We start from the raw sequence: 19,290 nt of genomic DNA on the forward strand, positions 1-19,290 counted from the left end.
CCAATTAGGATTTATTACGAGCTTCAAGAATCATCTAGAAGGTTGTTTTAAATCCTAAATCCATTAGGATTTATTAGGAGCTTATGGAATCCTCTAGAAGGTTTTAATTTATCCTTTCCCAAAAAGACAAAGGTTTAAGAATTTGATTTTGAATAAACATTTTTTTTATAATCCTAATCCCGGTCAAAATAAAATACGTACGGAAATTTGATTAACCCAATCTGATCGGAAATCGGACTTCGTACCAATTCTTATCTCTAGAAAATCATCGCAGAACGACAGAACCATCGGGCCGCGATGAAACCTGTTTTATTATTCGGATCCTGACTCTTTTCTGATCCTTCAACCCACTTTTTTCCTTATAAATAGAGGTCGCTTCACCCAATTTTCAATCACCAACAATCATCATAAATACCCTCTCTAATATTCTCTCTCTCTCTCTCTCTCTCTTGATTTTTCATGTTCTAAACCTAGCCATAAACACATCCAAAACGCATCTTTGATACTCTCCCCCAAACATTCACAATACCTCATTCACAAGACTTGAATACTCCTAGCCAATCTCGACGTGAAAGGTTGATAGTTCTGAAGGTTTGGTCCCAAATCTACATTTCAATTATTATTTGATTTATTTATTTTCTTGATTTAATCTTTCTTGAAGTTTACTAACGTGTGTATTGTTTTAATAGCAAGAAAGCCGAGACATCAAGGTGAACAAATCTACTATCCTACTCTTTGATTTTGGAGTAGAAATCATGCTTAGAATATTATTTTTATTCCTGGTATCATGTTAGGATGTCTTTATAATTTCTAGCATCATGATAGGATGTTGATTTCGATTGATAGTATCATGTTTAGGATAAAGCTTTGATTTTTATTTTTGGTGACATGCTAGAATTTGTTATTAATCCGTTTAGTATCATGCCTAGGATCTTGCTAATCATGTTTTGATATAGTTATTATGGTGATGATTGTTGTGTCAATTATACATTGATTGATTATTCATGATCGATTGTTATTGCTTGATTACGCCCCTTTTTGCAGGTTAAAGAGAATTTTTACTTGAAATCATGCCTAATAAGATAATTAATAATTTGATTTAGGCTTAATATGATTTTAATTCAAGTGACCACAATAATAGATTTGATTGTGCTTTAATAATCAACCAACGTAGATTAAATATGCTTAGGATTAATTTGATGAATGTATGTTGATCGAAAAGCGCACATGAATATCATAAGAGTTAATTAGAGGCCGATTTAGGGCGGCTTCAATATCTTTTAGGTTGGATTCATACCTTCATCCCCGAACATCCAGTCATGGTTCCGGACCACTATAGAGTTAGCAATCTCCGTGATTGTGAATGGGGTGTAACATTCACACCTGCGAACGGTTTACAAGTTCTTAAAACTTGTTGGCAACTCTTCTATCTCTAGTTTCTTTACCTTGGGACGCCACCATGCTTAAAAACATGATCACAGTGGGGCTCAAAGTTGAGTTTGAAAAATTACCTACACATATACATTTAAAGCTTCACTACCATCATCCAAAATAACAACCATTTCGATTCACAATGCTACACAACCAGAAGTTACCCCTGCATATCATTTGTAAAATTGTAAGTATTTCACGCTATTAGTCCTTCTTACTATCTTAATTAGCTACTATAGCTACATTATTACTGATATTTTGCTTGCTGAAATATATAAATCATATACTTGCTAAATCAATCGCCTATTTTGGCCTTTTAAATCTTACTCCCATAAACATACACACAAATTATATCCATCAAATTTTAGAACATTATGTATATCCACCTTCTAATATGTAGGTGATAAGCGTGCGAAGTATTTTCCACTCCTTAAATATGCATTGTACAACTACTACATTATCAACATGACTTCAATCTAGAAGTACTCCTTCAATAAGTTTTTTTTTAAATTCCATCCATTATTTTTAATGACTTTGCCTACCGTTCAATAATTGCCAATATACCCTACAGTTTAACATTGTTTTATTTCGATATTTACATCAAATACATTATAATTCCAATATGCTACAGAAATAGATCGATTGCAACAGCAACTCCCATGTTCTATGGACAGATTGAACCTAATACTTAAATCATATTAGCCATATCAAATATCAATCGTCCTAAATTTCATTAATGTATATTTTTTTTTCCAAATCATTTGAAGTTCCCAGCACCAACATTTGAGATACCAAGTTTATTAAATCTACCATGAATCTTACCATAACACAACACATTGTATACATTTTAAATTTATCACTTGGATAATGTCATCATATGAAAGATCTATCACCAAAGAGACTACTGTTAATAGATACCAATACACCCCATATATAATATGATCACTAAAAATTTGCTGAGATTTACTATGATACCTCTTACAATTGACTAACCTGCCAATAGAAGAAGCATTCACTAACGATCTGAACAAATGCGTTTTGGGTGCTCTCCAATCTACTGCCTAATTGCAACCATCCAAGCTAATATTTTTTTCCATTGTTCAATTTTTTGAAATCATATGCAGATCTGCCTTCAAACTTGCTACACAAGAACTGAAGAACAAAATCAGTCTATTGACTACCTAAACTACCACCTACCTTGCATTTAAGTCTTCTTAGCTTCCCTTTCAAGTAACAGACCTCTTCACAGCGTTAACGTTAGTTTCTTTGCGCCGTTGATGATATCACTATCCTACCTAAGTCTCCCAGCTGCTGAGTCATTATCTACATATGGCATTTGCTGACTTGGCGAATTAGATTGACAAAATATATCAATCAAATAGATTAACTGGGGTGAGCTCTTTACCTTAAGCTAATTTTAAATTTTTAATTACGAAATTGGTTCCTGCCAACTGCAAAGATTGTGCTTCTCTACACATATTCACATGTTTAGGGGGTGTTTGGTATGGAGTTAGTATAGGAAACGGAATGGAAATAGATTAGGAGGGGAAAGGGTAACAAATAGTGTTACCCTTACTAGTTGTTTGGTACATTAAAGGAAACAGAAAGAATTATCACCATTCTGTTTCCTCTTGTTTGGTATAACAAACGGATACGAAAAATAAGAATGAATAATACAAAATTGTCTATGCTCATATTTTACGGGTAAAAAAAAATAAAAAAAAAATAAAAAATATAGTCTATGCTACATATTTTACGGTTAAAAAAAAAAAAAAATATATATATATATATATATATATATATATATATATATATATATATATATATATATATATAAAAGCAAAGTTGGCACTCATTAATTATCCAAACATTGACTAATAATTTATCCATCATCATATGAACACATAACTTGTATTGCTCAAGTTGCAAATGTTCAACAAAAAAACAAAGACATGGTAGCAACCAAATGCTACTTCTTAAGAAGATTAATTGCATATTGTTTTTTCATGTTAAATGGTGCTTGATAGAAGATATGAAGCTTATGTTCTTCTTCCATGAGAATAGTAGCAACCTCTAAAGCTTCGGATGGAGAAATGCCATCTAACTTCATCACCTCGTCCAATACCTTGTTCACCTTTTCATCCATCCTTTGCTCCCTTTCTTCCGCTTTAGACCATTCATTAGCCATTGTCCCAAGATTAACATTGATATTTTCAAATATCTTCCCAAAATTGTTGGAAACATCATGGAGGGAGACCACCAAATCATCATCATCATTCCTACACAAACTCTTCAAATTTACCTTGTTCTTTCTTTTCACCTTAACCTCCTTCGCCTTTATAGAGAGTTTTCCAAATTGAGTAGTAGAATCACTTGCAGAAGAATGAATTGTAGAAGCCTTCACTTTTTCCATTTTTGAAGGAGTTATATGATCATCCTCTATCTTCACGGGGCGTTTTCCGGATTGACTTGTAGAAGAATAAGTGTCCGAATTAGTAGAATTCACATCATCTTCTTCATCACTCTCGAAAATCAATGGTTGCTTATCAATCTCTTGATCAATACCTTCTATGGCATCAACGAATGACTCACTTACATCTCCGGTAGCTTTGTCTTTTGCATATATTTCTGCTAGAGTTTCATAATGAACGAATGGAACTCCAAACAACCCCTTAGCTTTCTTATGAGTTTGCCATATAAGAGAATGTAACAACTCAAAACATGAAATTGAGAACTGAACTAAGCAACTGATAAACTTGTAAAAACAGCTAATAATTAGGCAACATACTAATAATCTGTACAATATGCTGATATCAAATTCTCTGATATCAAATTGATTTCTATACTTTCTGGCATACAATTTTCATGCATTTCAGAGTTTACTTTTATGCTTGTAGCTTTGTTTGCTATATTAGTGCATGCAAAATAGTCAAATTTGATGTCAAACAACTCCAGCATAGCAATGTAGCCTTTTCTTTCATTGTTTTTTTTTCTACCTAATAGTACTTTATTATGTGTTCCCTTTTATACTGTTTTTGCTGCCACAATACCTTAATCTACTTTGCCATTAAAAATTATTGGTAGATAACAAAAAAAGTCCATTATAGCAAAAAATTAGAAGGAAATAAAAAAAAGTCCAACCTGCATTGATATATAAAACATTACAACATAGTCAATTGCTGCTTGCTTGCATACTCCAATTATAAAATAGAAATCAAACAATAAAAATATATATACGAAGTATAAAAATTGTACATGTATGGCTAAAATTTATGTAGTAAAATCCATCAGTACATCAACTTAGACACCCTAGTTATAAACTAAGATAGCATTCAGCTCGAAACTATTTCACTAAGGTGTCAGATGGCTGTTGAGTTTAGAGTCTTCCTCTGACTTGTTCAAGTCATCTGTATATTAGTGAGGTAAAAAATATGGTTTAACCAACAGCTACACTACACAGATATAAACATTACATTAGCAGCACAAAACACATCCTTTGTTTTAACACTGCAAAACTTATTTTATTCAGCATATATCATCAACAAACTGAACACAGCAGAAGCACCACCACCCTAGCTGAACACCTACCCCTCTCCCCTTGTCACCTGTTCTAGACATAAACTATTCTAGATCATTTACATGGCATGAAACACCTAAATCAAGCAGCATATTATGACAGAATCAGAAACTTAATTGACAACCAGATTAATGTAGAAGCAGTGGCAGTGAGTTAACAACAATTTCAGAAGAAGAAAAAAACAAACATAGAGGAATGAAATAGCAGCTCATACCTTCACCCATTCATCGTACACGGCCTTGTCTACTTGCAACAATTTCTTTTCAGCATCCCATCCAAATCCTGAGGTGGATAGCATTTCTGCAAATGCACTATATCTCTCCGACCAATGCTTGATCCTCGACTCAATGTGAGGAACCGCTCTCAAGCCACAATTAGGAAATACACCATTGATCATCTCTTCCAACTTATTCATGTAACCATTCTTAAACCCATTCTCACACTTCCACTTCGGATCGCAACTCAACTCATGCAAATATCTTATTAGAACCGCATCTTCTTCATACGTCCAATACCTTTTATTTTTACCTCTTCCTCGATTGCTAGTCTCCATCCTAAACAAATTGTAGATTAGAAGGTAGATTAGAAATGAACATAACATAAGGTAGATTAGAAATAAACAGAGCAGAAGGTAGATTCAAAGTGGCAGTGGCTTCAAAATGAACAAAAACAGAAAATACACCTATATATATATATATATATATATATATATATATATATATATATATATATATATAATGTAATCGAAGGGAAAAAAAATCATACATTTTTTGCTATTGACCATGTCTACCTCTCTCCCTCCAATCATTAAACATATATTGGGCTAATTTGTTTCTAAATTGGTCCAATAATCCGAAGTAGCAACACTTGTAATAAATTCCCTTTCATCATCGGAATCACTTTCAGAATCATCATCAGATTCATTCAATTCATCTTCGTTTATATCATCCGTAGGCATGAATTTTCTAATTAGATTATGCAATAAGCAACAAGCCATCACGATACGTCCATGCGTTCTAATAGGAAAAAATGAAGGACTTCTAAGAATACTCCATCTTCCTTTAAGTAGGCCAAAACATCTCTCAATCACATTTCGCGCCCTAGCATGTTTCATGTTATAGAACTCCTCGGCACTTTCGGTTGTCGATCCGTCTATTCTTTTAAATGGTATCTTTGACCTCTATATGGAGCAAGAAAGCCCTCACAATTCGTATATCCCGCATCAACCAAATAATAATTACCTTCAAAGTTATTAAAGAAAAGGATTACTACCTACCAAAACTAACAAAACTTATACACTCACAAAAGAATGAGCTTCACTTACCTCAAGGTATCCTAAAACCATTTGGTCTAGAGAGAGCATTGCGAAGTACACGCATATCATGGGCCGAACCCTCCCAACCAGGAAGAACATAAATAAATTGCTTATTGGGTGCACAAACACCCAATACATTCATAGCAATTGTTCCTTTTCTTGTTCTATACTTTGGTCGTTCTTGTGAAGGCACATTTACATTAATGTAAGTCCCATCTAATGCCCCTAAACAATTCTACAAAAATAGGAAAAATATTACTTACAAACAAGCAAAAATAAGAAAAAAAATCCTAGCAAAATTTAGGGGCTTAGAAAAAACCAATACCTTGAAAGATTTCCACCTTTCATCTTCACAATCATCCGATATTGGTGTGGGATTGTAAAATATTACTTCATGCAACTTGAGAAAAGCCCTTAAACAAAGGTGAAATTGTCGGCTCACGGTTTCTCCACTTCTAAAAAAATATTGTCCAATAGACCTATTCTTCTTATGGTGAGCCAACGTGTATAAAAACATGGCTACGATCTCTTGAAGCGACATGTTTTTTGTTCCACTTAAACCCCCATTGTCTCTAAGCATCTCACAAATAATATTGAAAGTTCTTCTATTAACGCGAAGCTCACTCTTGCATTTCACATCACTCTCTCTATAAAGCCCACTCAAAACTAACATTCGTAGAATTTTTTGTTTCTTTTCCTTTCTTTTAATTGAACACCCCTTATTGTAACAACACACATCATATGCCACATCCAATACATCATCAAAATAATAATAACCATTGAAATAACTAGTTGTATTTGTTTAAGTTTTTTCTTCCTTATGGAACGCATAAGTCGAGGCATTGTAGAAACCTTGAAAAATCAGTCCAAAAAATGTACAATAGTATCAATATACACTTTCACAAACATCATTAACTAGCAAATAATTTCTATAACAAAAAAAAACCCATATGATGATAACACAAGCAGTAGCAAAATTCAGCTTCCATTCAAGTTCAAAAGCTGAAAAATCAACTACTACATCAATACCATCAAATACTACATCAATACCATCAAGTGCCCTGACTCCAATCCACCAAAAACAAATTCAATCACCAAATCACATTTCCCGAAATCAAAATTCTTCCAAACAAAATTCAAATCTCAATAACTCACATCAACAAACAAATCAACCAAAAAGCTATCAAAATCAATCCAACAACATTAACGAACAATCAATCAATACAAAAACTACTTCAAAAACTACTATCAACTACTTTGTATTCCATGAGCTATTTTGATACTTCTAAACTCTTTAACTTTTGCAAGATATTGCCTTATAGAGTTATAGCTCATTAACACTCCACGACTACCTTGTTGAATGCTAAAAATCGGATTATATGTTACTTTGATTAAACATATGTCGATCAAAACCCTAAAAACTACTTCAAAAACTACTATCAAATGCGCCTATAATCAATCAATACAAAAAAACACAGAAACAAATCAATAACCATCTCAAAATGAACCACGAAAACAAAACTCATCCGATCTGATAAAAAAACGAGTAAGTAATTCACCACAGAAAGCGAAATTGATATCGTATAAACCCTAGAAATTGAACAAGCGAAAGCAAAGAATTTACCGTACTTGAGATTATAGAATTCTGTAAATTTTAGGTAGAAAATTGAAAATTTTGCTGCAAAATCAAGAGAATTGCAGTTTTCTTAGGAGAATTTTCAGAAAAATTGTTGAACGAGGCTGGGAATTCTCACGAGAAGGGTTGAACGAGAGGAGAGATGAGAGAGAAAACTTTGTTTTCCTGTGTCAAAGTCAGGAAATGTTATTTGTTTCCTCTTACCTTACTCTGGAAACAAAATAATGGAAACGGTTAGAGGCAAGAAACGATTTTTGTTTCTTTAGCCATTAAACAAACACATTGTAAGGGAAACGATAATTGATTCCGTTTCCAACTCTACCAAAAACCCATACCAAACACCCCCTTAGAGTGAACCACATACATATTCAAAACTAAAATGCCAAAAAAAATTATTCAAACCTTTCAACTTATTTACAGAAAAGAGTAATAAAGACTCAATAAGTTATATAAACATCTGTCAATGCAATTTCACAGTCTTGCATATCCCAATCGATCAAAAATAGGGTTGTTTAAGACAACAAATGAAAGAATAAGATAATCCTAATGCTGAATAACTCAAATATATTTTATTATATTAGTGTACATGAAGTATAAACAATGTACAAAAGAGTTAATTATGATCAATAGACTTCGATCATATCCAGGGATCTAAAACAACCAATGCTTCTTCCTTGGCTTGGGTGGTACAGGAGCGGCTGCAAGAAAGGCAAACCTAGACTTGATTAAATGCATACTTGTAACAATAATAAAGTTTATGTAAATATACACCAGTTTCACAAAGAACAAACCTCTAAGTTCATATAGTGAATTATAATGAACCTCTGACCAAAAACTCAACCAAGCATCTGTATCATAAAAAAGACAATTATCAGTAAATATCAATATCTCAAATATGAAACCTTAAACATGATAATGATAGTTTCAAAGAAGCAAATTCGGATGTCAAAAAAATATAACGCATTGAAGATATATAATAATAATTCTTCAAAAATGGTACATTAAAAAAAAGTATGATATTCTTTGTGCAGCCAATTGGAGCCGAATCACCTAGCTTAGTTGCAGGAGGAGCAACAGCAAGGTAATCCTAAAAGTGCCCTTATTGAGAGTTTATCTCATGACCTAAGAACTCGTACATGTTTTAGCACTAGTCCGCTAGACCAAGCCAAGCTTGGTTTATATGTTGGAATATCTAACATATTGGAGATATGTATTAGGAAGAAATAAACTTGTTATGAGCTGTGACTACAGCATATACAAATGACTAAAGAAAATATGACAATTTGTAATTTTGTTTTTCTAAGTTTAACCATAATAGCTATTTCGTTGAAAAAAAAAAAAAACATAGATTCGAGGTCCAACACCCCATGGCCAGAAATTTTCGATTTTGTGTTTCTCTTGTTTAAAATTTTCCATGACCTAATTGTGTAAATAAAGCTAAAAATATGCTAAATTCTCATTATTTTATTTTTTTTGAAGAAAAAGAAATATTCTTTGTTTATATAAATCAAAACCATTTCCCTACCCCTTTCCCTTCCCAGCAACTGCTCCCTAACACCAGCCACCACGTCCACCCCCCACCAACCTGAATTAGAAGAACTCCTGATTCTAATTAATTAGGCCAAACAATTATGGATTGATATCTTTTCAGCAATTGAATCAAGCCAATTCAAGGAAAGTGACGTATGTAGTAATATTGTAATAGAATCAATTTGAGGAGTTATGAATCAGTTCGATTTCAAGGTGGGTAGTGCAAATTTCCGCCACCATGTTGGTGGTACCGTTCTACCACCACAATTCAAATTGATTTTTATATTCAATAATACTTGCACTAAAAATACATAATTTTTTTTTTCACCACAACTACTTTATTAAGGGGCGTTTATATGGGGTATTCAAGAAAGGGGAAGTTGAATCCCCTTTATGATGTTTGTTAGAGTAATTTAATCATTCCCTTTACCCCTCTCATTCCCCCCACTTTCCTCTATTTTCATTCCTCACCCCTCCAAGGGAATCACTCACCACAAACTCATCTTCATCCAACTACCTTGACCACCTTTATAATTACCCTTGACCAACTTTGAAAACACCACCCAACTAAACCATTGACTAGCTGCCACTAGAACCACCTCTTAGCTGCTGAAACCACTACCCATCAACCTAGCCATCATCATCGCCTATCCAAAACACTCTACACCAACCCTGAAAAATCCCCACCCATATTCAAAACCACCCACTCCCATCCGAAACAACCCAAATCCACTCGAAAGCGCACCCTCCCCAAAACCACCCAACCCCACACCCACCACGTACACCACACATCACCCTCCAAAACAAAGATACTCATCACGAAAACCACCAAAAAAAACCTAACCATCTCCATAAACACCCTGGTTATAAACAATCCCCAAACACCAAAAAAAAAAAAAAAAAAAAAAAAAAAAAACCTTAACGCCCTAAAAAAACCCAAACAACTAGATCTAAGAAAAGCTTTCTTAAAAAAATAAAACAAATAAAAAAAAAATAAAAAAGAGAGAGAGGGGATTGCGGCGAAAGGCAACGTTCGGAGGAGAAGGGCGACAATTAAAGGAGAGGGCAACGGTAGCAAATGGTGAAGAGGGCGGTGGCTTGTAGTAGTGGAGGTAGGGTGAAGGAGTTTGAAGTGGTGGTGGTTGTAAGAGTGATTCCCTTTCTTGATGTAAAAAAATCAGCTATGCAAAAATAAAGGATTAACTTTCCATTCTCCGTGTTTCCTTTTCTTAATCTCATTCCTTTTCCCCTTCACCAACCAAACGCCACTTTAGTTCCTTTATAGGCGTACTTATATTCTATATATCATCAAAGGATTTCAACTCACATGGAACTTGATCTATACTGAAAGTCTAGGTTTTATGATTCAAAAAAAAGATGAAATAAAAAAATTATGCAGAGGATAAGATTTTGACATGTTAATTTGTTAGGAAAATGAACGGTTAATTCATCTAATCATTAATAATCAGTACGAGGGAAAATTTATATACCCTCTGATTTTTATTTATTTATTTTTATTTCAAGTGACATTAACACTGTTCATGCATGTCGAGACATGTGTTTTACCATTAGTACCTTTGAATGTCTATTATTTTAAAAACTGATATTATGAAAATATACATTATAACTATTCCAACAACATATTATACAATAATATTATTTATATATTTACATATACTATCTTCATGTATCAAGATTCAAGATGCACTTTTAACGACTCAAAGTTGTTTTAAAATAATAATAAGGGGTATGCAAGGAGAAAAAAGAGATAATGGCCCCATATCATGATTTGATGATGATGAGAATTTCAACCTCAATAGGTTGGGTGTGGGTGAGCCGTAAGGCATAGGGTTGGTGGTTTGGCAGTGGGGAGGACCTGCAAAGTCAGGAGGATAGTTGTGGGGAAAGGTGCTCTGGAGTGGAGCGTTTTGGCATGGTGTAGAGAGAGGGAAAGGAGGGAAAGAGCTTTTTGAATTGATTTTCATTTTTTATAAATATACTAAACACAATTTTTAAACAATTTTACGAAGTATATTTCTAAAGCCAAAGGGTCGGTCGTGATGATTTCTTTTTTATCAAGTTTACCAAATATAAGAAAAAACATAATGTTACCAATGAGAATTTCCGAATATTTAAATATTAGTGCATTTAGTCATTTTACATTCACAGCTCACATCAATCAGTACTTAAATAATGAAACTATATTACAAAATTTTTCTACTTTAAATAAATCTTAAGAAAATTTTAAAAAAATTCAGCCTTCCCAAAAATAAATGTACAGGGTTACACCATGGAGAAGATAATACCTCAAATTTACCAAAACAAATTCCTTTAATTTTTCAACAATTCCTTTATGTTGAGAGCTAACTTTAATTTTAAACTTTTTAAGCATCTTTAGTGAAACCTTTGATGCTGAATCATACGAAGTGCAAACCATCAATTTTAAAATATGAACATAAGCATGCGAATGACTTCCTTCAATCTCTTTCTTGTAGTTGTCATTATAGCAAATAACATATGAATATCAACAGATTGAATAAAGATATCATGGATACCTCGTTTAGGTGCCTGGTACTGGGGAACAATTTCAATAAAGCATGTGTCTCTGAAGGAAGTCAAGAGGCATATCTTCACAGCAAACTACACATAATGAAACCACCAAAATGCACATGAAAAACAAATTACATGATGGACTATCAACCAAAAGTACACAGTATAGTAGGCTGCTATCAAAATACTAATATGATAAAAGGCTCTGCATTTGAAGTTTTGGGTAGCTCCACTGTTCTTTCATTTCACTTCATCCTTCCACATATATTCAAAATAAAATTCTTGGTTCATTGGATAAAATATTCTGTTATGTAAGTATCTGCAAAAGTGACAAAATTGCCCTACGACTTATAACAAGCGTGCATTAAAGTCATATGCTTTTCAATCGAAGAAAATTAGATAATTTATTCTTCCTCTATGTGCATATTGAACGGCAATGTTATTTTCTAAAATATAAATTCTTAAACTGTAGGAACAAAAACGTCACATCTTATTTATAAATGATAATAATTGATGTTAATGGGGTAAGTGGGGTTCATAGGATGAGGCATTAGGAGGTAAATAAAGATTAAGAAAAAAAAGGTGGGTGGAGTTAGTGGCCTAGTGGGGCCTGTGGGGGTAAGTGTGACCCATTAGGTGGGGCATTTAGGGTATAATGGGAAAAAATGTAGGCCATAAATGAAATGGAGGAAGTAATTTTTTCATACATATACTTTTGCTGACAAAATATAATCCATGAAGCACAAATTAATAGAGACAATTAGGGAATGATAACATATGGAAAACCTCTTATGGTCTTTTCCACCCTAATGCTCATATCATTCTTAGGATAAAGCAGTTAGTTACGTACATTAACTATAGCAATTACAGGGTTTTAAAGTCTATGAAACTCTGAGGAAATTAGTTTCTAAGGAGATGAAAGGCTGAAAGCTGTAAGGAACTTCAATAGTAATGAAATACTACAGATAGGAATATTATTACAGATGGAGCAAATTCAAATACTTTCTAGAATAGATGGTGAAGAGCCTTCAGAAAGAAAAATGGGCCAATAAGTTAAGAATTGAATTGTTCCAAGAAGGAAACAGCAGTAAAGGGATGGTGAAATATAACATTTCTAAGTAGCATCTGGAATCACTAACTGGTTCAGAGTAAAGCTTAATTGTAGAGCATCTTTCATTAATAAAATATTCTAGATTAATTTCTCATCCTTTACATGAGTGAATTATTTCTAGAAGAACCAAAATATATAGTTCCTCCGCTTTTAATACTTGCAACACACACTTTTTCACGGTATTAAAGAAAAGTGGGCCTCATATGATTTAATACACTTAAAATTGGGTTGAGATTAAAAAATATGTACTTCCTCCGTTTTTTTAATTGACACCGTTTGACTTTTACAATATTCATAAACTACACTTTAACTAGCTTTTGTGATTTATAACTATGATAAAACATAGTCAAGTGAGATCTTGTTTGAACCGTTTCAATGTATATTTTATTAATATCCACTTTTTATAATTTTACAATGTCGAGAATTAGAGATATTAATCATTAAAATAGTGTGTTGGCAAGCGTGATAATAGAATGGTGTCAACTGTCAACTAAATAAAAACGAAGGTAACATATATATTAGGGGAAGACTCTCATGAGAACCCGTATTTTATGTGAGAACGCTTTCATATAAATAGTAAATCAGGTGTTCTATATTTTAGCTCACATGCTCTAAATATTAAATGAGTTAAATATAATGTCCTAAATTACTACTCACATGTTCTAAATCTTAAATTACTTGTTATAGATTTTAACTTATATGTTCTAAATTTTAAATTATGTATTCTAAGATTTAATCATATGTTCTAAATTATTACTCGCATGTTCCAAACTTTTAATCACATCTTCTAAATTTTATTCATATGATCTAAATTTTAAATCGAGATTTTTAAATCTTTACTCACACATTCTAAATCTAAAAGCAGATGTTCTAGATTATTACTCACGTAGATGTTCTAAATATTTACTTATATGTTCTAAATTTTAGATTAGTTCTCTTATAAGTATGGGTTCTCACATATGGACCTATTCTCACCGGATCCCTCCCCTATAACTTGATCTTATCATTAGTTTTTTAACTTTATATCTAAATATATTGCAAAAGAAAGCCAATCTTAAACATATTGCTAGGATACCAGAGTTTAAAGTTCAACTTCTTCACTTTGGGTAATGCTTAGATAAACATGTTAAAGATCCGCACAAAAATGAGTGTATAAAACCTCTGGTAGTCTGAATACCTAGCTGAGAATATTTTGCATGTATGTTCTCTATTTTAAAGCAGATTGCTCTGGTCATATTATTCTCATGTCTGAGAGACAATAGTATTATATTAGAGCTGATTGAATTGCATTTTTTTCAAGAAACATTCCATAGTGATTGCATGACTCTGGTAGTCTGTATCATGACTTTTTGTGATTAAATTATAAATATAAAAAGGCCCCTCACTTTACCTATGTCCTATGCACAGGCCTTCATTTCCTGCCTGTAATAAAGGATTCAAGACTCTTATACACTCAGCCACTCAGCCACTCAGTGCATGTGTACATTGTCACAAAGAGCTGATCTGACAAAGGCAACTCATTAAACTGTGTCATTCATTCAAGAGTATATTATATAGGTTTTAGTTGGCCTAGATCTGCATTACGGCCATTAGACATGTTTATTTCCCACCTTTCATATCATTTTGTTTCATAGAAGATAACATCTTAATTTGTCCAGCATAAACATGCCCATAAACAAGAAAATAAGATTAAAGCAATTTTGCAACCCCATAAACAAGAAAATATAAGATGCATAGCCAAAATGCATACCTTATCAGCTGCTGCCTGAAGAGTTATATGGTCTCCCCATTCCCCATTTCTGCATATGCAAAAATTAGATGGCAAATAAGTACTAGAGCTTTGCAAAAGAAATTGAATAAAAAAGATCACTGAAAACATAAGGCAATCATTGTAAACAAAAAGGGCATACTTTGCCATTTTCTTGTAATAGTGCTTGTACTTCATTGGAACATAATTTTCATAAAGAGATCTGTGCTCCTTTAGCTGTAAGAAAAAAATGATAGCTTACATTAAAATTTTGGAGCTAATGATAGAAAATTGGACTATAGCTGAATAGTGCATAATTATCAATGGCACATCCAAAAATGTACCCCAAGCCAAAGCATGTGTATGTTTGACTTCTCAAGGCAGTTTAGACGTTCATCCCAAAATTTACGTAGAAAACTGAAAGCAGAGACTTATAGAGCAAGTGTGGATCTCCCTTCTCAAGCCAATTGAAAATTATAGGCATGTGTATTTTACAGAAAAAAGACAGTTGAGAAATATGGGTCTCTTATCTTCTACTTTAGCACTCTTGTCAGTAAACTCAAAACAAATATCTACCTGCACTTTATAGGTGGAAATTAATGAACTGCATTTCAAACTCTATCTCCTTCTCTTGTCTACTTTATTCTCACCCCACTTCTTTTGAGAACAAAACTTTTAACGAAGATACGCGGAATTTACCTGTTTGACCACTTCTTTGCGTACGAGCTTATGATAGTCTGGAGACTTGAACATCTGCTCTGAGAGTGCACGAAACTGCAGTGAGACAAAGATTATTATGACTGCTATATCATGTTACAAAGCAACATTTGTATATTATGTACAGTTCCATTCACCTGACAATTTCCATCACCAGAGACTTTGACTTCAAAGAGTCCATAAACTTGTAGTCTGAAAAGCACCGAAGCAGTTAAGGTACTAGAAGCCAATAGATAGCATGAACAGCAATACATGGCCAACAAATCAGAGGCCAAATTGTTATTTCTCACTCTTTACCATGTATTGAGAGATGTGAAAAGTGAAAACAGAGAAATTGCAATCCTCACACCTCTCAGAAAGTGAATGTTTAAATCCAACAACCCTACTTAAGCATGGGACAAACCTCTGGAGAAGCCGTTGGTGGTCCAAATTGGCATCATTTACGGTAGGGATAAAGGAATTTATTCTTGGGATAACCTACCAAAAAAAAAAAAAAAAAAAAAAAAAAGAAGGAATTAATAAAATAAAATAAAATGAGCTTCTGTAGTAAGACTAAAAAAGCAATAGTTTTACAATATTGTCATCATTCCATACCCTTTGGTCAACAGGGCAGCCAAGGATAGCCAGTAAACTATAGAAAGTATTCTGTAATAAAATAAATGCTACAATTTTAACAGGGGATATCAGCAGTTAGAAGGAGTATCTCTACTTCCCTGCATCCCATCAACCATCTCTTCCTTTCACACATTTAATTATCAATAAGAGTAAGAATTATAAGAAAAGAAATACCCAATTGTTATTACATCTGAGCTATGGATCCTCACACTAAACCTAAAAAGTTATAGGTAGGAAAAAGTCAACCCCCACCATGCTTACGGGTAAGCAGAACAACAATTTCTTCCCAATGACAAAGGCAAAAATAGTAGAGGAATAAACCTTGAGGCCTTATTTTTACTTGTAGAATTCACGTAACTAATATCTGTATAACTACTCAAAATAAAACATACAGAATTTTCCTCGAAAAGATAAACTGATAAATGGCGAAAAAGATGAATGTAACACCATTTTTCAGCCAAAACTTTAAAGTGCTTCCTTATTATTCAGATCCGCATACTATGACAAATGCTAACAAATTGGAAATTGTCTCAAAGAAGCAAGAGTACTATGAAATATCAGTCAACAGCACAACCGAGGATAGCAATAATGATATATCAAGTTATCAACACAATGCAACTAGGTGATCATTGAGCATGAGCATAAAAATTTATATCTATTTTTTAAAAAAAATAAATTGACAATGACTTCTAGTTAAAATTCATCATACATATAGCTGTAGTTAAAATGAAGAACTTAGTACAAGTCTTAATTGGTAAAAAGCGTTGGCAAGGAAGGGAAGAGAATTTAAGATATGGAAAATCTTAACAGGGGATCAATGGTATACCAGGATACTACAAGCTAATACTTATATTTTTTATAATTTGGTTGTAACAATTAATATAACTTCATCTTTATGCTTAAGGAGCACACCGAAATGTAATTTCTAGCTTTCTCCATATGGCTTACAAGTATCGTGAAGGGAAAAGAATTGTTATCTTACAGGAATAGGAGCAAGGTTAGTGAGACGTCGAGCAACAGCACCGTCTAGTTGAGAGTATTCTTCAGTTAGCATAAGCGCTATCATCCTATCATCCTCTGTATCAGGCTGACTACTCCATGAAGTTGAGCTAGAACATTCACTGTGGATATCATTTGTCACCATTTGATGTCTGATTTCTTCTATTATTATCAGCACAAATGAAGGGCAAAAACACAGCAAACAAAGGTAAGTTTGACAGAGGAGTACAATACAGATTATGGAGGCCTGTAAAAGATGGAAATTATAGGATATATATCAGTATCCGTTGAGCAAACATATACTAAGTACAAGGGCTTGGAAAATTCAGTACAGAATCATGTTACAGAGATTCGGAAAATGCAAGTCATCCAATTTCCTGATATAATTAACAAAAAAGTTCTTGAGATGAATTTCTGCAGGGAAAAGCCTCGAAAAGTGACAAAAACAAATTAACAACAGGCGAACACTTGCTCTGAATGTTGATTAGAAACACTCACACACGCTTATTAAAGCTATGACGCATTTCGGAAAGTTTCTCTCCTGCCATTCATGTAACAAAAAACAAAAACCCACAAAAACTACACATTTGCATTTCTTAGCAAATATAGAAAAGAATTTGCTACATTTTGGGATAAGAAAACTCCAAGGAAGCTATAGGGAATGTGTTTAATGCGGTATGAAAGCAACTATCAAAAACCTACTAAACAGGCGGATAGTTATGCAAAAACAAGCCATCCCTCCCACCAAACAGCCAACTACTGCAGAAGTAATCAAACAATATCGAAAATTACATTAATTAAGTAGGTGATCAAGTCTGATTATGTCCATTATACTCATAAAATAGAACAGATCACTTCTCACAACACCATCAAAAGTACCAAAAGAATTTGAGGAACCCCCCCCCCCTTTTTTTTTTTGTTACATATCTCTAAATTGATTCGTCTATCTAGCTAAATTGATAGCCCAATTATGTAATCATGTCTAAAAAAACAAAGAATCCAAAGTCTAGGCATGAAATAAGAATACAAAATGAATTACTTTTCCTCCAAATTCAACTCCTGTAAAGTAATTGATCTTGAATTATCATATAAAAAGTCCAATGCAATGATTAACATTTTAGAATCCTCAAAAAATTAAAATTAAAAAATAAACAAAGTTCATAATTTTCCAACAATTTCAGCTTCAGTTTTTGCCATAAACAGCAAAATTAGTCAATTTGCTTAATTTAGACGCCATTTTATCTGAATTTATACCACAATCAGCAATTAGTCAATTACCCAGCTCAAATTTTCATATTCTTCAATTAATTCCCCTAAAAACTTCTACAATCAAAATTTAAAATACCAAAAATTCAAATTGGGAACAAAGGTCATAATTTACATCAACTCAACAAGGAATAATTTGCAAAACCAACAATTAAAATAAAAATAATAAAAAAGAAGAAGAAGAATTACCTTAAAAGAATAATTCTTTCTTTGACAATACAGAAAATAAAAAATTTAGCAAAAAAACCCAGATCAAATTGAAATGAACCTTTGTTGTTGATCTTGGATTATGAATTTGTCGGCTAAGAAAAAAGGGATATTTTAATAGAAATGATATTTAAGCGTGTTAGCTTTTAAAAATAGTTATTGGTTGGTGGGGGTTGGAGCTGAAAATGGGAGGCTTTCTTCAATTTATTCAGAATTTTTTTTTCACATTTATTATATTTTATTTTTAATTGAAAATGTAATTTGGTTTTGCGCGTAAGACCGCGTTACACTCACTAACGTTGGGATTTTAGAGAGGAATGAATGAATAAATAGCGTACGAGGTGTGCCCGTGTGGGGACTAGAGAGGACTGTTTTTTTTTTTTTTTTTTTTTTTTTTTAAAAAAAAAACAAATCAATTTATTAATCAAAAGCCACACGACATATACAAATGATATTTAAATCAACAAATACATAAAATTGAATCAAGTAAGAGTTTCCTTCATCAAAACTACAATCGTTAAATAGATCTTGCACTGTGGTACATCTCTCGCATACATCGCTTGAATATACAGCCTTTTCGGAGAGACGG

The 19,290-nt window shown here is 32.9% G+C and overlaps 3 protein-coding genes across 5 annotated transcripts; all 3 read right to left on the reverse strand.

The window, feature by feature from the left end:
• Nucleotides 1-3,400: 3,400 nt before the first annotated feature.
• Nucleotides 3,401-5,579, reverse strand: LOC110687312. Its single transcript, XM_021863944.1, has 2 exons — nt 5,223-5,579; nt 3,401-4,120 (listed from the first exon to the last, which is right to left on the reverse strand). The coding sequence occupies exons 1-2, from the start codon at nt 5,559-5,561 to the stop codon at nt 3,401-3,403; spliced, it is 1,059 nt and encodes a 352-aa protein (XP_021719636.1). The 5' UTR covers nt 5,562-5,579.
• A 224-nt stretch (nt 5,580-5,803) lies between these two features.
• Nucleotides 5,804-7,959, reverse strand: LOC110687407 (protein ALP1-like). The gene is made up of 2 exons (XM_021864058.1): nt 6,649-7,959; nt 5,804-6,558 (listed from the first exon to the last, which is right to left on the reverse strand). Exons 1-2 carry the CDS (start codon nt 6,994-6,996, stop codon nt 6,334-6,336), a joined length of 573 nt encoding a protein of 190 aa, XP_021719750.1. The 5' UTR covers nt 6,997-7,959; the 3' UTR covers nt 5,804-6,333.
• A 392-nt stretch (nt 7,960-8,351) lies between these two features.
• Nucleotides 8,352-19,012, reverse strand: LOC110688739 (OTU domain-containing protein DDB_G0284757-like). Of its 3 annotated transcripts, none has more exons than XM_021865517.1 (10): nt 18,684-19,012; nt 17,212-17,387; nt 16,018-16,091; nt 15,752-15,806; nt 15,597-15,671; nt 15,061-15,134; nt 14,901-14,949; nt 12,045-12,129; nt 8,751-8,807; nt 8,352-8,657 (listed from the first exon to the last, which is right to left on the reverse strand). In XM_021865517.1, exons 2-10 carry the CDS (start codon nt 17,371-17,373, stop codon nt 8,611-8,613), a joined length of 678 nt encoding a protein of 225 aa, XP_021721209.1. In that variant the 5' UTR covers nt 17,374-17,387; nt 18,684-19,012; the 3' UTR covers nt 8,352-8,610. The 3 variants fall into 3 exon arrangements, with proteins under 3 accessions (XP_021721209.1, XP_021721201.1, XP_021721194.1); XM_021865509.1 differs by having other exon boundaries at nt 17,212-17,390; nt 18,684-19,011; XM_021865502.1 differs by having other exon boundaries at nt 17,212-17,475; nt 18,684-19,010.
• Between the last annotated feature and the right edge of the window lie 278 nt (nt 19,013-19,290).

The sequence above is a fragment of the Chenopodium quinoa genome, unplaced genomic scaffold (genome assembly GCF_001683475.1).
Source record: "Chenopodium quinoa cultivar QQ74 unplaced genomic scaffold, ASM168347v1, whole genome shotgun sequence".
Taxonomy (NCBI): Eukaryota; Viridiplantae; Streptophyta; class Magnoliopsida; order Caryophyllales; family Amaranthaceae; genus Chenopodium; species Chenopodium quinoa.